At 38.1% G+C, this 18,360-nt stretch overlaps 1 protein-coding gene across 14 annotated transcripts in view; it reads left to right on the top strand.

The window, feature by feature from the left end:
* Positions 1-18,360, top strand: part of col25a1 (collagen type XXV alpha 1 chain) — a 204,901-nt gene that overhangs the window by 119,302 nt on the left and 67,239 nt on the right. For all 14 annotated transcript variants that reach the window (XM_032583099.1, XM_032583101.1, XM_032583104.1 and 11 more), the window contains exons 5-6: positions 11,209-11,235; positions 14,619-14,645. In XM_032583099.1, the coding sequence (XP_032438990.1) occupies positions 11,209-11,235; positions 14,619-14,645 (54 nt within the window). The remainder of the gene's footprint in view (positions 1-11,208; positions 11,236-14,618; positions 14,646-18,360) is intronic.

An 18,360-nucleotide genomic window follows, 5' to 3' on the forward strand; every position in this document is an offset into this window, starting at 1 on the left:
CAACAACACCGATGTTGCTAAATACAAATATGTTGGAAATGAGAAATACGAGAAACGGAGCAAATAAAAAAAAAAACTTATTGGAGAAACAGAAATTTCATGACATTTTCCATCATTGCTTTAAATACCTTTAAACAGCCACTCAATGACTTTGTGGTTGCTATTTTGGAGAACTAAGCATCTGACAGTAAAAGCTATGGGTGGGTTTTGGTTTGACTCTAATCAACGTTCTCTCCAAAAAAACATCAGAAATAATTAGCAGCGCTCACTCGCCTGAACAAAATTTGGCATTTTAAATTTCTTACCATTACAAAAGAGGGCTTTCAAATATTTCTACAACAAAAGTTCCACTTCAGCTCTACAGCAGTAGAAAACAGAATTTTATTTCCTGCGGATGCAAGTATTGATGCGCAGGGAAAACATGGCTTAATGGAAAAACCTTCAATGAAAAGCGGTACACTGCAGCATTTTCTGTAGCTCTTCACCACATATGCACCTATTTGTGATTTTGATTTGTTCTTCTGCACAGAAACTTATCCTCTAGATTTCTTGGCTGCCCTTGAGCAACCAGAAGCTTCTGCTCCCTCCAACTGGTTTATCTAAAGGATTACAATGTAGACACAGGCTAAGCCAGTGATTCTTTATTACTCTGCTCCTTTGTTATCTTGGCAGGTTGTCTGATTTTTGATCGTGGATGATGATCCAGAAGCCATCTTCTGTGTTCTGGTTTAGGTCAAAGTTTTCTTGTCCAGGGTTTTACTGTACATGGTGGTCTGTTTGATGGGAGATCAGTTCACCCTTTGCTTCTGCGTACACCTTGTACCTTAATAGAAAACCAGTCTAAAAGCATAGTGCTCCCTCTCCATGTTTAGCTGTTGATGTTCTTTGGGTGATATTTTCCTTTCCAGCATTTTGGGTTGATCAAAGAGAACTTAATTTTGATCTTATCTGAGAACAATACTGTCCCTAAACCTGTTTTGAATCACATTTAGTTCAGGGGTCTGAAACTCTAGTCCAGTGTTCAATTTTTAATTGTGTTCCTGGACAATCTCAACTGACTGAAAGGACAGAATTTCATCCTTGTCATGCATTAAGATGTTCTCTGGCAAACCTGAGATGGGTTGTTACTTTACATTTCATGCTTCCTATTCTTATTATCACCCTCAACCTTATTGGGCAATATCTTGCAAGAGGCTCCAGATGGAGCACCGTTGTCACTAAGTTTCTTGCTGATGGTCTCGGAGCCCATTCTAACTTGGTGCAGATCTACAATCCTGTTCTATATACTGTATGTCCTCTCATATATTTGTGCTCTTGTCCATCGTTGCTGAAAGGTTGGAACAGAAGAAATGTGTGTATCATACACTAACAATCTGGAATCACGAGTGTGATAATTGATTAACTGATTTGACTACATAAGACACAGACACAATCATTCTGTGGGAACCAAAATCGTTGCATGTTGGTTTATTATCAAATACTTTCACCCCATGAGACATTTTTTTAAATTTTATTTTCCTTTGTGATTCATTCCCTAGATTTTTGGGGAGAATATCTGTCATTGTTACAATGAAGCTAAAATTGTGTTGTTTGTAGGTTGACAAGCATGCCTGACTAGAGATTTCTTCTGCTTATAGAAGCTGTTCATCAGCTTTGTAAAACAGGCTTTGAGGCTGGATATTGTGTGAAAATTAAAAATGCAGGGGCACTAACAGAAAAAAAATGATAAGTAATTTAACTGCAAAGTAATATTAAAAGGGGTTATTGTACAAACCTTTTTGCTTTATATCATGCTGTGCTGTTATTCTCTCATCAAAAACATACTTGGAGGGTTTCTTTGACTCTTTCATGAATGTTTGAAGAATTCTTAAGATCTTTCAAACATCTTAAGGATGTTAAGATGCTTGACATGTTGACATCAAACATCTTATGACGATATAATGCGTCCCTATTAACCCAAAGATCCGGCTTTCAGTGTCAGTCCCCATATATCACCCCACCTCTGAAAAAGACAAATATTTCTAAAGCTAGTACTAATACCAAAATCATATCATGACATCATAAACCATCATACTAAGAATGAAAGACTACAATTACAAATTAGGTCTTCCCTTGAGTTCAGTATTGAAAGGAATTAGTAACCTGTTGATCAAACTTGACTGGTGAAGTAAGTCTGTGAAGGTCAATAATTTAAATAACATACAATGTCGTTTCTGCAGACTTGTGAAAATGACTAAAACACCTGTTATTTTTATTGATGAATGGTAACACCATGGGAAAATACGATAAAAATAATTTTAGAAAATCACAGTAGTGCACTTTAAAGCAGCAGTGAATTCTGGTGCTGAATAGCAGAACATTACTGTTATTCTACAATAACTGTATTGTAAGTGTAACAAGCTTTTCAAAAGGTACATCAGAAAGAGATCTTCATGCCAGAGTCCATTCACCGAACATCATTTACTCTTGATTTTAATATAAAGTGATGTAAGTGACTTTGTCAGATTTGTAGGACAATGTTCTCTGCATTATTTGAGGTTTTGGCCGATGTTCCCTTTGCCTTTCCCATGGTTTTCCCACAGACCCTTCCACATTTCTCCCCCACTCAGTTTAAAAGGGTGGCAGAGGTTTCCTTCTGTTTTTCATACCAAGAGCCAATTCAAGATTTCCACAGGAGACGGTGGTCATGGTTTGGCTTCAAAGGAGAAGCTACCCAGGTGTCTACAAAAAGAAAAAATATATATTCTTAGTCAACTCCAGTGGTCCACAAAAAATCAATCTCACCATTAATCAGCTTGTTGAATATCAGTAAGTGACATAGAGCTGTACCTTTGCACCCAATAGCCTCTTGATTATAGGAACATAAAAACAAAGATAGTCTTCAACCAGTTTCAAGTTTAAAGCTTCTCAGGAAAATGCCCTAAACTTTAATATTGATTTTTAAATAGTTTACATCAAGTTGGAAGATAGCCTTAGGCCTAAGCCTAAGTGGAAGATAATGTGTAGCTGTTTCCTACAAAGTAAAACTTTGAAGAAAAAACTGTAATGATTAGCTAAGGTTTTTGTGCCAAATGTCTAGAAATGCCCATACCTGGACAATTTATGTAAGGGATGTAAGTTTACTTACTATGCAAATTAAGAGTAAAACTCTTTTGATGAAGTACTGTAAGTTTCAAATGCAAAACAAGCAAATTTGATCAAACAGAAAAAGCAGTTTGAGCTTTGGAGGATCTGCTAGCAGGATTCTTATGAAGAGGAGTCAGAGTTGAATCTCTAATAAGTTGTGAAGAGCATACACAGGTGCTGATTAGCAACCCTTTGGGGAGTTGGACTAAAACCAAGAAGCGAAAGCGATGGTTTGACAAGTAGAAATTCCTCTGAAGTACAGTTGGTTCCTTTGAAATAATCTCCCAGGAGAGTTATTTAATACGCTCAATAAAAGGCTTTGATTGCACCTGCGTAAAGCTTTTGGAAAAGCTCCCGTGGGTGTTGTCTCCAAACAATGTGCAAATGATGTGTTGTATAATGATCGGGGGGCACACTGTATCGAAAGAAGCATTTGATCATAAAGCAGGATGAGCCAAATGAACTTCTTCCAGTGATTGTCAGTGCTTTGATGGCTGATTAAGATGTTCTGGTTGCAATTATGAAAATAAGTATCCAGACAGTAACAGATCTTAAAAGCCACATCTACTCTCAGTCAATCTGTACAGTTCCTATCAATAACGTTTACAATTTTGGACAGTAGCAGGAAAATTTTGAGGCTGGTTGTGAGGCTAGAAGTTAATATTAAAGTTAAATTAGACTGATGGTGACCATAAAACCCATAGTCAGAAAGATTAGCATTTAATCTACATTTGTTTTCAACCAATTTGTCAGAAAATTACTCTCAGGTTTGAAATGCCTTCATATTTTCCTACTACAATTCATAAACAATACAAAGAAGAAGAAATCTGGAGGATTTTCAGTAAAACCCAAGCTTGGCACCTGTACTATCCACTTCCTCCCATGGCTCTGCATCAAAAAACACCATCTATCAAATGTAACAAGAGTTACATCCACAAATGCAGTTAAACACAGTACTGGCCAAAATACAAGGTTCATGTTCATCAGGCAGAGGAGACTTCTCAGGACTGCGAGGCGTCTGCGATGGACCATTGAGAAGAGGAAACATGCACTGTCTGGGAGAAATGAATACCTTGTGCTACAGACCAAAACAGAAAAGGAACATCCAGGCTGTCATCAGCCAACTGTCCGAAATCCAGGGTCTGTAAAATCAAGCTGTCAAGTTTGAACATGAGTCTTGGGTTCCTGCTGCTTTAAGTGAAGCAGAAGTCAAAGTGAACAGGATTGCTTTTTTTTTCTCTACACTTTTATTACACCTATTTGTACTTTTTTGCCCAATCTTGTTTTTTTTTTTAGTTCAAAATCCAAACGTTATTACATAGTAAATTCACCAGAAAAATAACATTCAGTTTGCTCATATTGTGCTAAAAGCCATCAAAAGAATTATTTTCTTTAAGTCAACACAGAAATAGAAGTTTCTTGTCTCATATTTAAAGGCAACTTGATCATGCAGTTGGGAAGTTGGTCATCTGATCTTGGCATCTCTGAGGAAACATGAAGGAAAGACAGAGATTTGGGGAACTAAGCCATTTAGAAATTTGAAAGTCAGCAAATCTGTTCTCTGGCATCTTGATGAGGTTTGTACTCTAGTAAGAAGATGGACACCTGTATTTTGCACAAGTTGAAGACTGAGTCAAGTGTGACTGAGTCAAACAAAATGACTGACAAAATTTGTGCTAACTGTTATTCTTTTCTCTTTTTTTTTGAGTCTATGTATGAAACTTCAAACAAACATGTTGTGAGCTGGTATTTAGAAACGTATTTTAGTATTTTTGGAAATAACCTTCCTAAGGGAGGGCCAGTACATGTGAGGTTTCAGTGTGCTGCATTGAAATTGGTGGTGTTGGAAAATGCTAAGAGTTTTTTTTTTTTGCTTGTCAAACAACATACCCTGACTAAGTAAGTAGGTATTTCCTTATTTTCTTATGACAGGGGTCTCCAAAGCACGGCCTGCAAGCTATTTGTGGCCCTCTGAATAATTGTGTACAAGAATGGTTCAAGGACCAGTTTTCTTTTTAAACATTTTTTAGGGCGAGATTGTTAAATACAACACAAAGTGTGTCTTTTTTAATAACCATGTTTCTGCTTTCATTTTAATTAGAAGGCCAAACATCTCCTTAACACAACACCCAATGCTTAAATACAGCAAGCGTTACCAATGTCCCATTCTTGTTGCTAAATATAGATTGTGGTGTATTAAAAAAAATGTAGCCCAAAATCAAAATCATTGGACCCACACAATTTTGAAAATCAGTCTTGGATCAGAAAAAATGTGCCTGCTTTGTTTGTTCCATTAAAATTGTGCATGTTGAGCAGAAAAAGATTATCACAAAATTATTTTTTATGTAAAAAAAAAAAAAGAAAAATTGTTTTTTTTGTGGCCCACAAGTGTTCTGAACTTGACAATTTGGACACCACTTTCTTACAAAGATCAATGAACATCTGAAATACCTGCATATCGGTATTTAGGCTACTTATTTAGTGTGTGTGCAGGGGTGTGCATTTGTGTGTATGTGTACTTCTTTGCAGCAGAAATCCACAGGTTTGCAGTAACAGTCGGTTTACTGTCTTACTGTTTCATAGCCAGTTTCCATGCACAAAAGCTTACTCTTCATTCCATGTTGAGGAAAAAACACTGGAAACTCTTTTGGCTTTATTTTTTATTTTTTGGAATGCCCCGACATCAGAATAAATGTAAATTGTTCAATATACTTCAACATGTTGGCTGTGTTAATCCAGCCCAGGGAAACCGCGATCGGAAATGTTGTTTTTTTACAATAACACATTTCATCTTTACAAGGGTTGCTGCTGCTCTTTTATATAGCTAGTCAAGTACGAAGGAGCAGGACCACCTCATGGAAAGCACTTGTGTTTAAGCTGCATTTAAAATCCGCTTGTTTAAACGTGAACACTTTCATTTATGCACTGATGCACCACTGAGTTGTGCTGCAGGTTCATAATCTCACGTTGAAGAGGGTGGAAGATCCCAGGCAGATTGTGTTGATATTGCATGCACTGCTATATATAAGCAGAAAGCTAGAGATAGTTAGCTAAGCATAAAAATAAGTTGCAGTGGCAGAGAACAGGCAGAAACCTGGCTATGAATGTGTTCTCCCCTGAGCAGTGTGTTGGAAACAGGCGGAGAGAAACTTCTAACTTACCTCTTCATTTCACTTTTAAACTTTGTAAATGTGTGCCAGGGCATTTCAAGCCTGTCTGTATCTATAAACCTGCAATTCTGGGTCACTGGTCTGTTGATTCTAAGGAGCATCATCCAATGAAATAAATTATACTAATACCAATTAAAAATGATTTTGGTTGGTAAATGATTTTCAGTCTAAAGTCTCAGATATTATTGATTCCATTGCCCCAATTAAAATGAAGGTTGTGTCTGGTAAAAAGAAATCTCCATGGAGAAATGCACAAACAGTTAGATCTGCAAGACAACTCTGCCGTAGGGCAGAACGAAAATGGCGTAAAACTCAACTCCACGTTCATTGTGACATCTATAAAGAAAGACTACGTAACTATCATTTAACACTAAAACATGCAAGAGAGGCTTTCTTTGCAGATGTCATAAACAAAAACATTAACAATGCTCGGGCTTTATTTGCAACAGTTGACAGAATCACAAACCCTCCTGTGACATTACCGCCTGAATTCCAATGTATTGCCGCCTGCAACCAGTTTTCCAGCTTCTTTTCAGAGAAAATTCAAAAAATCAGAGGATTAATCTGTACATCCACTATAAAGTCAGTACCAATGCTGTGCCCAAACAAAACAAATACAGGAAAAATGACCCAATTTCAACTACTTAATTATAAAACCCTACAGGAAATTATAAGTCAACTAAGCTCCAGTTCCTGCTGTCTGGATGTCTTACCCACACATTTCTTTAAGAAAGTCCTGCCTGTTATTGCTGCTGATCTGATCCAAATAGTAAACTCATCGCTCTCATCAGGCGTTTTCCCCCAGGCTCTGAAAACAGCAGTAATCAAACCACTTATTAAAAAAGAACAATCTGGACAAATCACTAATGCAGAATTACAGGCCGATCTCCAACCTCCCATTCATCAGCAAAGTTATTGAAAAAGCTGTGTGTAAACAATTAACTAGCTTCCTAACTATAACCAACCTCTTTGACTCCTTCCAGTCTGGTTTTCGTGCTCACCACAGCACAGAGACCGCCCTGGTAAAAGTGTTCAATGACATCCATATAAATACGGACTGTGGCAGAACCACAGTGCTGGTTCTGTTGGATCTCAGTGCAGCTTTTGACACTGTTGACCATGACATATTACTGAATCGACTGGAGAGTTGGGTCGGACTCTCCGGTCCAGTGCTTAACTGGTTTGAATCCTACATAAAGAACAGGGATTTCTTTGTTTCAATTGAAAACTTTTCATCAAAGAGGTCAAAGGTCACATGTGGGGTACCCCAAGGTTCAGTCCTAGGACCCCTTTTATTCAATATTTATATGCTCCCACTAGCTCAGGTTATAACAGGAAATAATATTAGCTACCATAACTATGCAGATGACACACAGCTCTACATTACGATGTCACCAGGTGACTCAGAGCCCATCCAATCACTGAACAGATGCTTAGAACAGATAAATGTGTGGATGTGCCAAAACTTTCTCCAGCTGAACAGAAACAAAACTGAAGTTATTATTTTTGGACCTAAAGAGGAACGATCTAGAGTCAATGCACAGCTTCAGTTATTACAACTGAAAACTAGCGATCAGGCCCGAAACCTGGGAGTAGTGATGGACTCTGACCTGAACCTCCAGAGCCACATAAAGACAGTTACAAAGTCGGCCTTCTATCACCTGAAGAACATTTCCAGGATTAAAGGACTAATGTCTCAGCCAGATCTAGAGAAACTCATCCATGCGTTCATCTTCAGTCGTATTGATTATTGCAACAGCGTCTTCACAGGTCTGTCCAACAAATTAATCAAACAGCTGCAGCTGATCCAGAATGCTGCTGCTCGCGTTCTCACTAAAACCAGGAAGATAGAGCACATAACACCAGTTCTAAAGTCCCTCCACTGGCTCCCTGTAGCTCAAAGAATAGACTTTAAAATACTGTTGTTAGTTTATAAATCACTGAACGGCTCAGCACCACAATACATTAAAGATATGCTTTTATTGTATCAACCTTCCAGACCTCTCAGGTCTTCCGGTTCTGGTCTGCTCTGCATCCCCAGAACCAGAACCAAACGAGGAGAAGCAGCTTTCAGCATCTATGCACCACGAATTTGGAACAAACTTCCAGAAAACTGTAAAACAGCTGAAACACTGACTTCTTTTAAATCTCAACTGAAAACCCACCTGTTTAGAATTGTATTTGAAATGTAATCAATTACAAATTTCTATATTGCATTGTGATTCTGTGTTTGTTATGATGTAAAGCACTTTGAAATGCCTTGCTGCTCAAATGTGCTATACAAATAAAATTTGATTGATTGATTGATTGACCAATGTATGGAATACTGTTAGCTAGATTAGTGTTTATGTAGGAAAAGTACATAACTGGAAAAGTACATCTGTGTTAATCCCACTTTTTATATCTTTTATTTCTTTACCTATTCAAATAAAGATGGATGGAACAGTAACTTTTCATTGCTGAGTGGTTGGTTGAGAGGTTTCTGGTACATCGCTGTCTAAAAAAATGAGAAGAGAAAAGTCAAAGTCAGCATTTTTCTCCCCCCAAACGTCCAACCTCAGAGCGAGGAAAGAGCCCATGCGGGCTTCACCTTTCCGCTTGACTGCTAAAGTTACTGTTTTTAAGCACACATCCATATGGATGCCCCGCTCATTGTCAAATTGTATCTTTCGACCCTGAGTGTTTGCAGAGGCCACCCTGGAGCTGCTGTCGTCTGACTGACAAGCTGGATGCAAAGCTGCTTCCTACAAGAAAAAATAGAACTAAAAAAAAAAAAAAAGCTTTGTGCAAAAAGGAGGCTGTATTCGTCCTGTACATGCTGCATTTTAATTCGTGCTTGCCAGTATTTCGTTAGTGATTGTTGGATTTAATCCTCTAAGTAAACATTGACTTGATTTGGGTCTGTTTTATGTTTTAATTGTATGTTTTTACAAGTCCTGCTGTCTACAGAACGCAAGGTACTGCTTGCCAGTCGGTGACACAGGATTTTAATCAAATCCTTAAAAACGATGTCTGAAAGTACACATGGCTGATTTCAGCTAAACTCTGTCTCTGTTTATCATTAAAAAGACATGGAGACCCCATTGCTCTGGCCTTTAGAGATAATGCGTTACAGCGCCTTACTGGAGTATTCCAACCTTTTCAACTTTTTTTTTACATTTTATGACCACAAACATTGAAGTATTTTATTGTGATTATATGTGATAGAACAACATGGAGTGGTGTGTAATTATGAAGTGTAAATGATACATGGTTTTTCTCTCTTTTTTTCCCCCCTTTTTGACAAATAAAAGTTAAAGGTTATGTGTAGCAGTTATCAACCAGCTTTGTCCAACTAAATAATTCAATTTTGACTCATTCTTCTTTTGCAAAATGGCTCAGTTTAAGTGAGACTGGAAAAAGACTCCCTGGATGTCATATTTCAAGTCTTGCCACAGACTCCTATTTAGATTTAAGTCTGGACTTTGACCGGCCATTCTAACCAATGACTATGCTTTGATCTAAACCATCCCATTGTAGTCCGGCTGTAAGATTAGGGTTGTTGTCCTGCTGGAAGGCGAACCAGTTGCCCATTCTTAATTATTTTGCAGTTCTCTTCCTGGATTGTTCTGAACTTTACTCTATTCCTCTTCCCATTAACTCTGACCAGCATCCCTGTTCCTGCTGAAAAGAAACATTTCTACATTATGAGTTTGCTAGCACAATGTTTTACGGTGCAGATGGTGTGCTCAGATTAATATGCAACTAATCTGCTTCACATAGCATTTTGTAAATAAGCCGAAAAGTTTAATTTGGATCTCATCTGGCCAGAGTACATTTTCCCACATGTTTACTGGGTCTCCTACGTGGATTAAGGAACACAACAATGAACAACCAGGGATTCTTATTATTTGTGTTCAACAACACTTTATTTTCACTCCTCTATTAGGGCCATATTTATGGAGTTCAACTAATAGTTGTTTAGACTCTTCAACATGAGCCACAGATTTCTGCAGAACTACAGTGGTCCACTTCTCTACTTCCCTGATTAATTCTCTCCATGGCTATTACTTTAGGTCAGGAGTCTCAAACTCCAGTCTTCGAGGGCCGCAGTCCTGCAGCTTTTAGATGTGCCTCTGCTGCACCACACCTGAACAGAATAATTAGGTCATTAAGGCTCTGGAAAACTGATCTACTCAAGGAGGAGGTCATTAAGCCATTTCATTCCAGTGGCACATCTAAAAACTGCAGGACTGCGGCCCTCGAGGCCTGGAGTTTGAGACCCCTGCTTTAGGTGGTCAGTCTTGTCTTGATAGGCCATGCTCTTTACTTCTTCAGATGATGTTTTAATGAGAGCTTATGGGATGTTCAAAGCTTCAAATATTGTTTTAAAGCTCAACCCTGCATTGAGCTTATCCACATTTTTATTCCTGGCCTGCATACCGTGTTCTCTGGTCTTCATGATGCTGTTTGTTCTTTAATGTTCTTTAACAAACATCTGACGCCTTCATAGAGCAGCTGCATTTACACAGATTAAATTACGCACAGATGGACCCTATTTGTACTGATTAGATGGTTTCTGATAGCAATTATTTGCGTTAGGTTTTATTCACAGCTATCAGAATTAAAGGGTTCTGAATTTAAATGCCCACTTTTCTTTTTAGTTCTTTCCTGTCTATAAAACACTTTGAAAACCATTTTTCATTTTGGATTCATTAATGAAATTCATTGGCTTGTGTGGATGTAACATGACAAATTGAAACGTTTTTTTTTTATAACTTTGGCATAAGATTAGATTTCTCACATTTTGCTACATTCCAAGGCTTCTAAGTTATGATGTTTTTGGAATAATAAAAGTAAAACTTGTAATGAGCGCTCTTTGCTTTCTAATTTGGTAAAATAACTTAAATAGTTATTTTCTGTCTCCTTTTAGGGTCCTCCAGGTCCACAGGGAGAAAAGGTGAGTAATCATACATGCTTCTGTTGATATGTTAACTATTTATTTTATGTAGGATGCAGTTTGATTATTCTAAGAATCCATGGTTTTACTCATAATAGAGTGGTTTGTCAATACTTGTTCTGTTGCTGAAAACATGTGACTTCCTCTAAATAGAAACTATCATCAGTGTTAGTGCTTTAAGATCGACACCCTGATTTTGTCTGAGACTCTTATTTTGAAGTATTAAAGAAAGCTGTCCTCTCGTTTTGATGTGGTTTCTTATTGAAGATTTTGTGAGGTTCGCTTATAAAACTCAGTTACATTAGCATTGCTGAAGTTACTATTTTTAAATTGCTTATCTGACAGAAAGAATTAAATCAGTGACAAAAAATTTATGATCTGTAAACCTTGAAAACAGGTTTACAGATCCTGGCTAACAATGGCTAACCCAGTGGTTCCAAAGTGTGGGGCGCATCCCCTAGGAGGGGGGCGCAGTGCTATTGCAGGGGGGCTGCGGGAAGCAGTATGGATGAAAAAAAAGTTACACAAAAGTGTTTCAATGTAAAGATGGTTTGTAGTGTGTTTTGTTGCAACTTGAAGTGTGAAATAAACTTCAGTGGAGTTTGAAAACAAAATATGTGTATAGGTTTATGTCTACTTGAACGATGTGTGTCCATAGAAGGGCCCAGAAAATCTTTGGGAACCACTGGGCTAACCATTAGCAACAAGTAATGCAAAACTTGGCATCTACTTCCTATCAGAACTAAACCAAAAGGCTATTTTGCTGCTTTTCAATCAGTCTGAACAGTATTTCAGAATATCTAGTAAAAAATTCAACATATTTTGACCGAGAACATTCAAGCGGGGTATTTTTGAAAGAATTCTTTTGAGGTTTATAAAACATTTATTCCACCCACAAAAACCCGAAAACAGCTCCCTGCTGCTGTGACATTAGAACCACCTTAGATTTAAGGCAGATTAAAGAGTGTCTTAATGGCCATATAATAGAACCGTTTAGTAAAAAAATATCATCTTTCTCTGACCTTTCTTTGTTGATCTGCAAGCTGCTTGTAGCTGCAAGTTCATATACATTCACGCTGCTGCCTTTTCCGTAATCTACTTGTTTTTCTTAGACTCAACAGTCTTAATGCAACAGTCAAAGCATGGCTTTTATTTTTTTCAAGATCTGTTCATTGCCAATCAAACCAACAAAACTGTATGTATCCAAGCAAAGTTTTATTGAATAGACATAGGTTTTCATGATACTTTTTCTTTTTAAACTGCATAAATTTGATTTACAAGCTTTTTCTTTTCAATGTGGAAAGTGACCTGACCTGAAATAGCCATAACAAACATGTGTAAGGACCTCCAGTATTTAGAGGTTGCAGTTCATTTGGCCACAGAGAGTGTAATTTGGTATCTGCTCGCATTTTATGTGAATTTAAGTCAACCTGACCTTATGTTTCAATTCTAACATTCCTTTCTCAGGCTCACACATCCACTGCACAGAGTGTTAAAAGCCACAGTCCCATGCAGGCTGAAACCCTAAAATGCCTCACTGTGCAATGCTCCATAAAACAACAATGAAGCGTGCAAAATAACCACACAGCTTCTTCACAACTCTGAAGTTCTGTGGACAACGAGCATGCCTGTGGAATAACACCAAAATTGATCAAATCCCTGAATTTGTTCATTATATCCACTGGGTTTGTGTTTGAATTTAAAGTGAAAACACTCTTGAAGACATCAGTACTGAAACTTAGCAGTATTGAAACTTCGAATTAAAGTGTTTAAAAGTAATTTAATGATAATTTAGTAGTTATAGTTTCTTATAAAATGATTCATATGCTCTGAACTTTTTCACATTTCCTGTTGCTACAAACTTCAGTGTATTTAGGTGGGGACTAAGGAATAAACAGAAACAGGAAGACCAAGAAACACAGCAGTCAGGCAAAGGGTAAAGTTGTGGTAAAGTTTTCCAAAAGTCAGGTCTTCCATCTGTAGATATGCAACGAGATAAATCCTCAAAATACTTGTAGTGAAACTAAAGCCACATTTTTCAGATTTTGATTTCTCCTTTTCTTTCATTCACCCAATTACTTATTGCTTTGTACTTGTCTATTGCATCAAATCCTAATAAAATACATAGAAGTTTGTCACATAACAAAATGTGCATAAGTCCAAGGGGCATTGATACTTTTGCAAGAATTGTGCATTATTGAAATAGTTACTCCGATTTTGGGTAACGTTTATTGATGATAAACATAAACACTATTTCTTAATGTGTGAAACAACAGGAAATAGCTTGCATAAAGTCAAACGCATTGAGAGCGATAACAGTCGTCATCTCAGCCAATCTGCACTCATTTGGAAACAGATATTTGTTGCGTGTTGTTTCCACTGACCAGCATCATAAATCCACACAGTAATTTCTTTTTTCTTCTTTTTATTAGCACAATGTCCTGATTCTCACTACCAGATTTACACGACTGTCGAACATTTGTTTTGAAAGCCGTGAAGTGCAGGGTCCTGTTGAATAAACTGGTGTCCACTCTTCTCGTATAAACCACTTCATCTGCAGTTTAATGAAATCCAAAACAACTTTGCTCTCCCTTTCCCACCCAGGATGAACAAAGGGTTTGTTGGCGTGGCCGTTCGCAACTGTTTTCCCACTTAATTTGGTTCTGGCAAAACGGCTCGATGAAAAATGACAAAAATTCCAAGAACTGCTATTATTTAAAATTACACATCGACGCTTGTTTTGATGAAGCTTCCCGTCCATGCTTGATAAGTTGCTCGGGTTATTACACTACTGCAGATCAAAACTCAATAAACAAGACGGTTTGAATATTCTCATTTATCCGATTTTAGACCCGTTATGGTTATAATTCACCTTCCAACATTTACTCTCCCTTTGCTTATTTTAAACAACAGTGTGCTTTTGTTTGGGGTTAACTCTAATGTGATAAAGCCACAGTCTTTGGCATGCGGACTGACTGGAAACCAAATGTTTTAACCTTCAGAGTCGGCCTCCATCCACAGACATACACCCCCAGAAAAGGCAGACGGCCAGAAGATCTCTGGGGCAAATAAATCTGGCATAAATGCGGTTCCCACCCGCCCCCTCTCCAAAACCTCACACCACCACTCTCCTCCTTCTCTCCTTCTCACATACCCAATTCATGTCATTCCATGTTATCATAAGTGATTTTACTTTCAACCACAATGAATAGTTGAGGGTTCCTGTATTATTTCACGTTATCAATATGTTCTGCATTACGCCTGAGTGATTTTGCTGTGAGCCTCGGCTTATTGCTGCATTACTGTATTTATGCATGTGTTCCTCTATATTTTGCCCTCAGATCCTGAGACAAGTTTTCTTTTTTTTTCCTTCTCTTTTGTAGGGAGATCAAGGTGACCAGGGACCACGGGTAAGCGGTTTCCTTTGACTTCTTTGTGATTAGTAGATGAATGTGACTGTGTGTGTCTCCCTCCCCTCGTCCCCCAGTAGAATTGTGGGCAAAAGGTTTGAAATGCATGAAATTCCTGGGATAGAGTTCTTCCTATGTGGCCAAATACAACAAGCATCCCAGTGCTGCTTGTTTCCACATCGGCAGCGGGTAGGCGGACTTGTGAGAAACTTTGGGAGATTTGCACTAGAGTCCCCCTGCAGCAGTTGAAAAATGCACATTTTTACTTCGTCATTGGATTTAATTTGCAGTTTGTTCCCACCAGCAGAAGAGCTCTGCTCAGTCTCAACAACAACAACCAAAGACCAGTTCTGTCTTCACACTAAGTCGACTCGTGATTAACCTCAGTTCTACATGTGATGTGGCATATTCACCGCTTTAATCATTTCCAGCTCTATAAGTCTGACATTTCTATAAAAGTGCAGCATCTAAATGATGCTAATGTAAGTGCTTTTCCATGCTTGACGCTCTCCGAAACGAATTAGTCTATCTCCGCTTAGCAGTCAGTGCAGCTTTTCCTTTCCCCCCCCCCCAATAATGGCTAAAAAATGAGCCGTCCTTCTGAGAAACAGGCTGCACAGGTTTGTTTAAAGTAGACTGCATTAAGAGGGGTCACATGTGCTCATGCATGCGCACACTTTCACTTCCTCTGTCTCTGCTGTTGTTCATCAAGGGCGGATTGTATGCTAGTCAGAGTCACTTTGAACGCCTGTAATTGATTTATAATGGGCCAGAGAGCACACAGAGGTTGGCACAACACGAAAAGAGAATTCAGCAGCACATTTCGTCTTGTCAGGAGAACTCCAGCCGTCTCTCAGGCAGATCTGATCCCAATTCAGAGCTGGCGCCCACCCAGACGTCAGTAGTTTGCCGAGGAACTTTTGTCGGCTCTCCTCAGGGCGAGTTTCACCCGGTTTTCTTTAAGATTTGAGAGTCAATACAAATGACCCTTTCTGTGAAATTCAATTAGCGGTCTCCAAGTGACACATCTAATGTTTCTCATAAGCATCCACCCAATTGTAGCCAACTTTAGGACTAGTTTTCCCAGAGTGAATTCCCACCGCTACAATACCTACAACTAAAAGTGTTGTTAGAGCTGCACTGATTAAGGAAGCAATGGTAGAAATAGTTTTAATTTAATGTATCATTTTTACTCTTTTATTTTGGATAATTTTTGACCAGCATTTAAGGGTATGCTTGGCATTTCGGGCCATCAATATTGCGTAACTTCACAGTTTTGGTTGATTCATCCAACACAGGGGCGCCCAAAGTCGGTCCTTGATGCCCAGCATCCTGCATGTTTTAGTTCTCTACCTGCTGGTAGTAACAACCTTTTCAGCATGTCAGTGTTCTTCTTAGGCCTTCTAACAAGCCGTCATTTGATCCAGGTGCATTAAACCCGGGAGGGAACTAAAACATGCAGGATGCCGGCTCTCAAGGACCCACTTTGGGCACCACTGATCCAACTTTAGACAGGTCACCTGGTCATCACATGGAAACATAGGGACACACACACCTACAGGCCATTTACATTGACCAATTAACCTAACAATTACGTTTTTTGATTTGTGGGAGGAAGCCGGAGTACCAGGAGAGAACCCACCTATGTACATGGGCCTTTTTGCTGCAAGGCAGCAGTGCTACCAACAGTGCCACTGCTGCCTGTGTATTGTGAATATTTACACAATACACCACCACAAAGTAGAAAATTTACAAAAAGTATGTAAATATTTTTCATACATATTTTAAGTTTTGCCAATTGTATATACACAAGTTTTGCCCATTTAGAGATGGAAATTTGCTCTTATTCAAGTTGGATGGGGAGTATCTGTGAGAACCTTTTTCTAGTCACTTTTTGTTTACATTTTGACTAAATAAAATTATCTAAACTATTTCATTGTAGTTCTCACTTTTTGTTGTTGCCTTAATGGAAGGTGACACTCTAACCATCCACCACTATTTAATCTGGTATCATTGCCAGATTAAATCACTTGCAATAAATGATTTATTGTAAGTGAAAAGGCATTATTGAGGACAAATGTTTGTAGAGCTAGCAAAGTGCACTTTGTCTTCTAGAATAAATAAACAGAGCATTTATTTTTAAGATACCATTTAAGTCTCTTTCTGTTACTGCAGTGTTGTCCCTTTAATAGGTACAAATTAATGTACAGTCGCATTCAAAGCATTACAGGGCGGAAAGCCGAGTAGGTCATTCCCCAAAAATATATTATTTACTTTCTCAAAGCAGCATATTGACTTTTTATATTAGATTAGTGAGTAAATGTAGTGGAACAGCGTTTGAAAGATCTTTCTTAATAAATGAAGGCATAGCTGGACAAGAGCTGGCTGACCTTCGTTCTGTCTATCCGGGTGGAAATGAGCCTCATTTCATGGCTCATATTGAGCCAGTGCACAGAGTTGATTAGACCCATATGAAAGAAGATATAAACAACAGAGCATGTCAAGATAATGTCCTCTACGTGTAGCACAGATTACGCTCCTGCCAGGTTGCATCTAAATCAGCCGTCCCTCAGAATACAACAAAAGACAGACTCCTACTTTTACATCCGAAGAGAGTGTGAGAACTGTCCCACGGCACACTTCCTCTGCTTTCTGCCCACATGTCAGGGTCAGCCATTTGTCTGTCCAGAAAGGTCACAGGTCATATCCAAATGTGAGAGGTTAACCAAGCAGCAAATAATGAATTGACCAGTTTTGACAAACAAATACCTCTGCAGCCGCACTTGTGGATGTAATTATCGTGAGTTGCTGGCTGTGTGCATCACACTGTAAGGTGTGTGGTCCTTTTTGATCGTTAGCAGTAACTGCAGCTGTCACGCAAAGGTTGGAGAATTCATGGATTACTTTGGACAAATCTTTCAAAAGCTTACTTTCAAAAATGTAGCTTTCTTGTCCAGGAATTGTAGGCTTTGTGAAATATTTTAAAAGAAAGATCCCAACATTGTAAAAAGTATTGAACACATTAATTTTTATGCCAGGAAATATATTTATAATGACATGTCATTTACACCATGTCTTGGTGACAACCCAAACAATCCGTGATTACAAAGAAATCAAAACAAATCCGTGAATGAAAGTCTTTGTAAGAAAGACAAATGCAATTCAGAAAGATTGGAAACTTCTGTTGCATTTTTTACAAATAAAATAGTAAGCTGCAGCAGTCTCTAGGCACAGTCACTACACAAGACTCCACTGCTGAAGAAAACACATGCTGGTATGAGTCTGTGCTTCGTTATGTGGTACTGATAGAAATTTACTAAGACGTCCTAGATAAGAAACTGTGGCCAAGACGATTTCAGATATTTCTACAATAAAAAAATAACCCATTAACTTGTTTCAGAGAAAGAAAATAAAGCAGCTAGAATCATCTGACTTGTATCCAGTTGAAAATCTTTTGGAAAAATCAGATGTCATTGAATAGACCAGAAGCACACCTAAGCAAAACATCAGACTGGTTTCAGTATACAGCTTAATATACTTTATTAAGCTTGCTGAAATCTTATTCCCATGTCATTTCACTTCTTTATACAATACTGATTTCAGAACTAATTTGATAATTTGGTTGTCTGGGTTACTTGATGTAAAAAGAAAACTTGATGTATTTAAGATTTATTTTGTTCCCTGTAATTTCCAGTATTTACAATATTTTTTTAAC

The sequence above is a fragment of the Xiphophorus hellerii genome, chromosome 14 (genome assembly GCF_003331165.1).
Source record: "Xiphophorus hellerii strain 12219 chromosome 14, Xiphophorus_hellerii-4.1, whole genome shotgun sequence".
Taxonomy (NCBI): domain Eukaryota; kingdom Metazoa; phylum Chordata; class Actinopteri; order Cyprinodontiformes; family Poeciliidae; genus Xiphophorus; species Xiphophorus hellerii.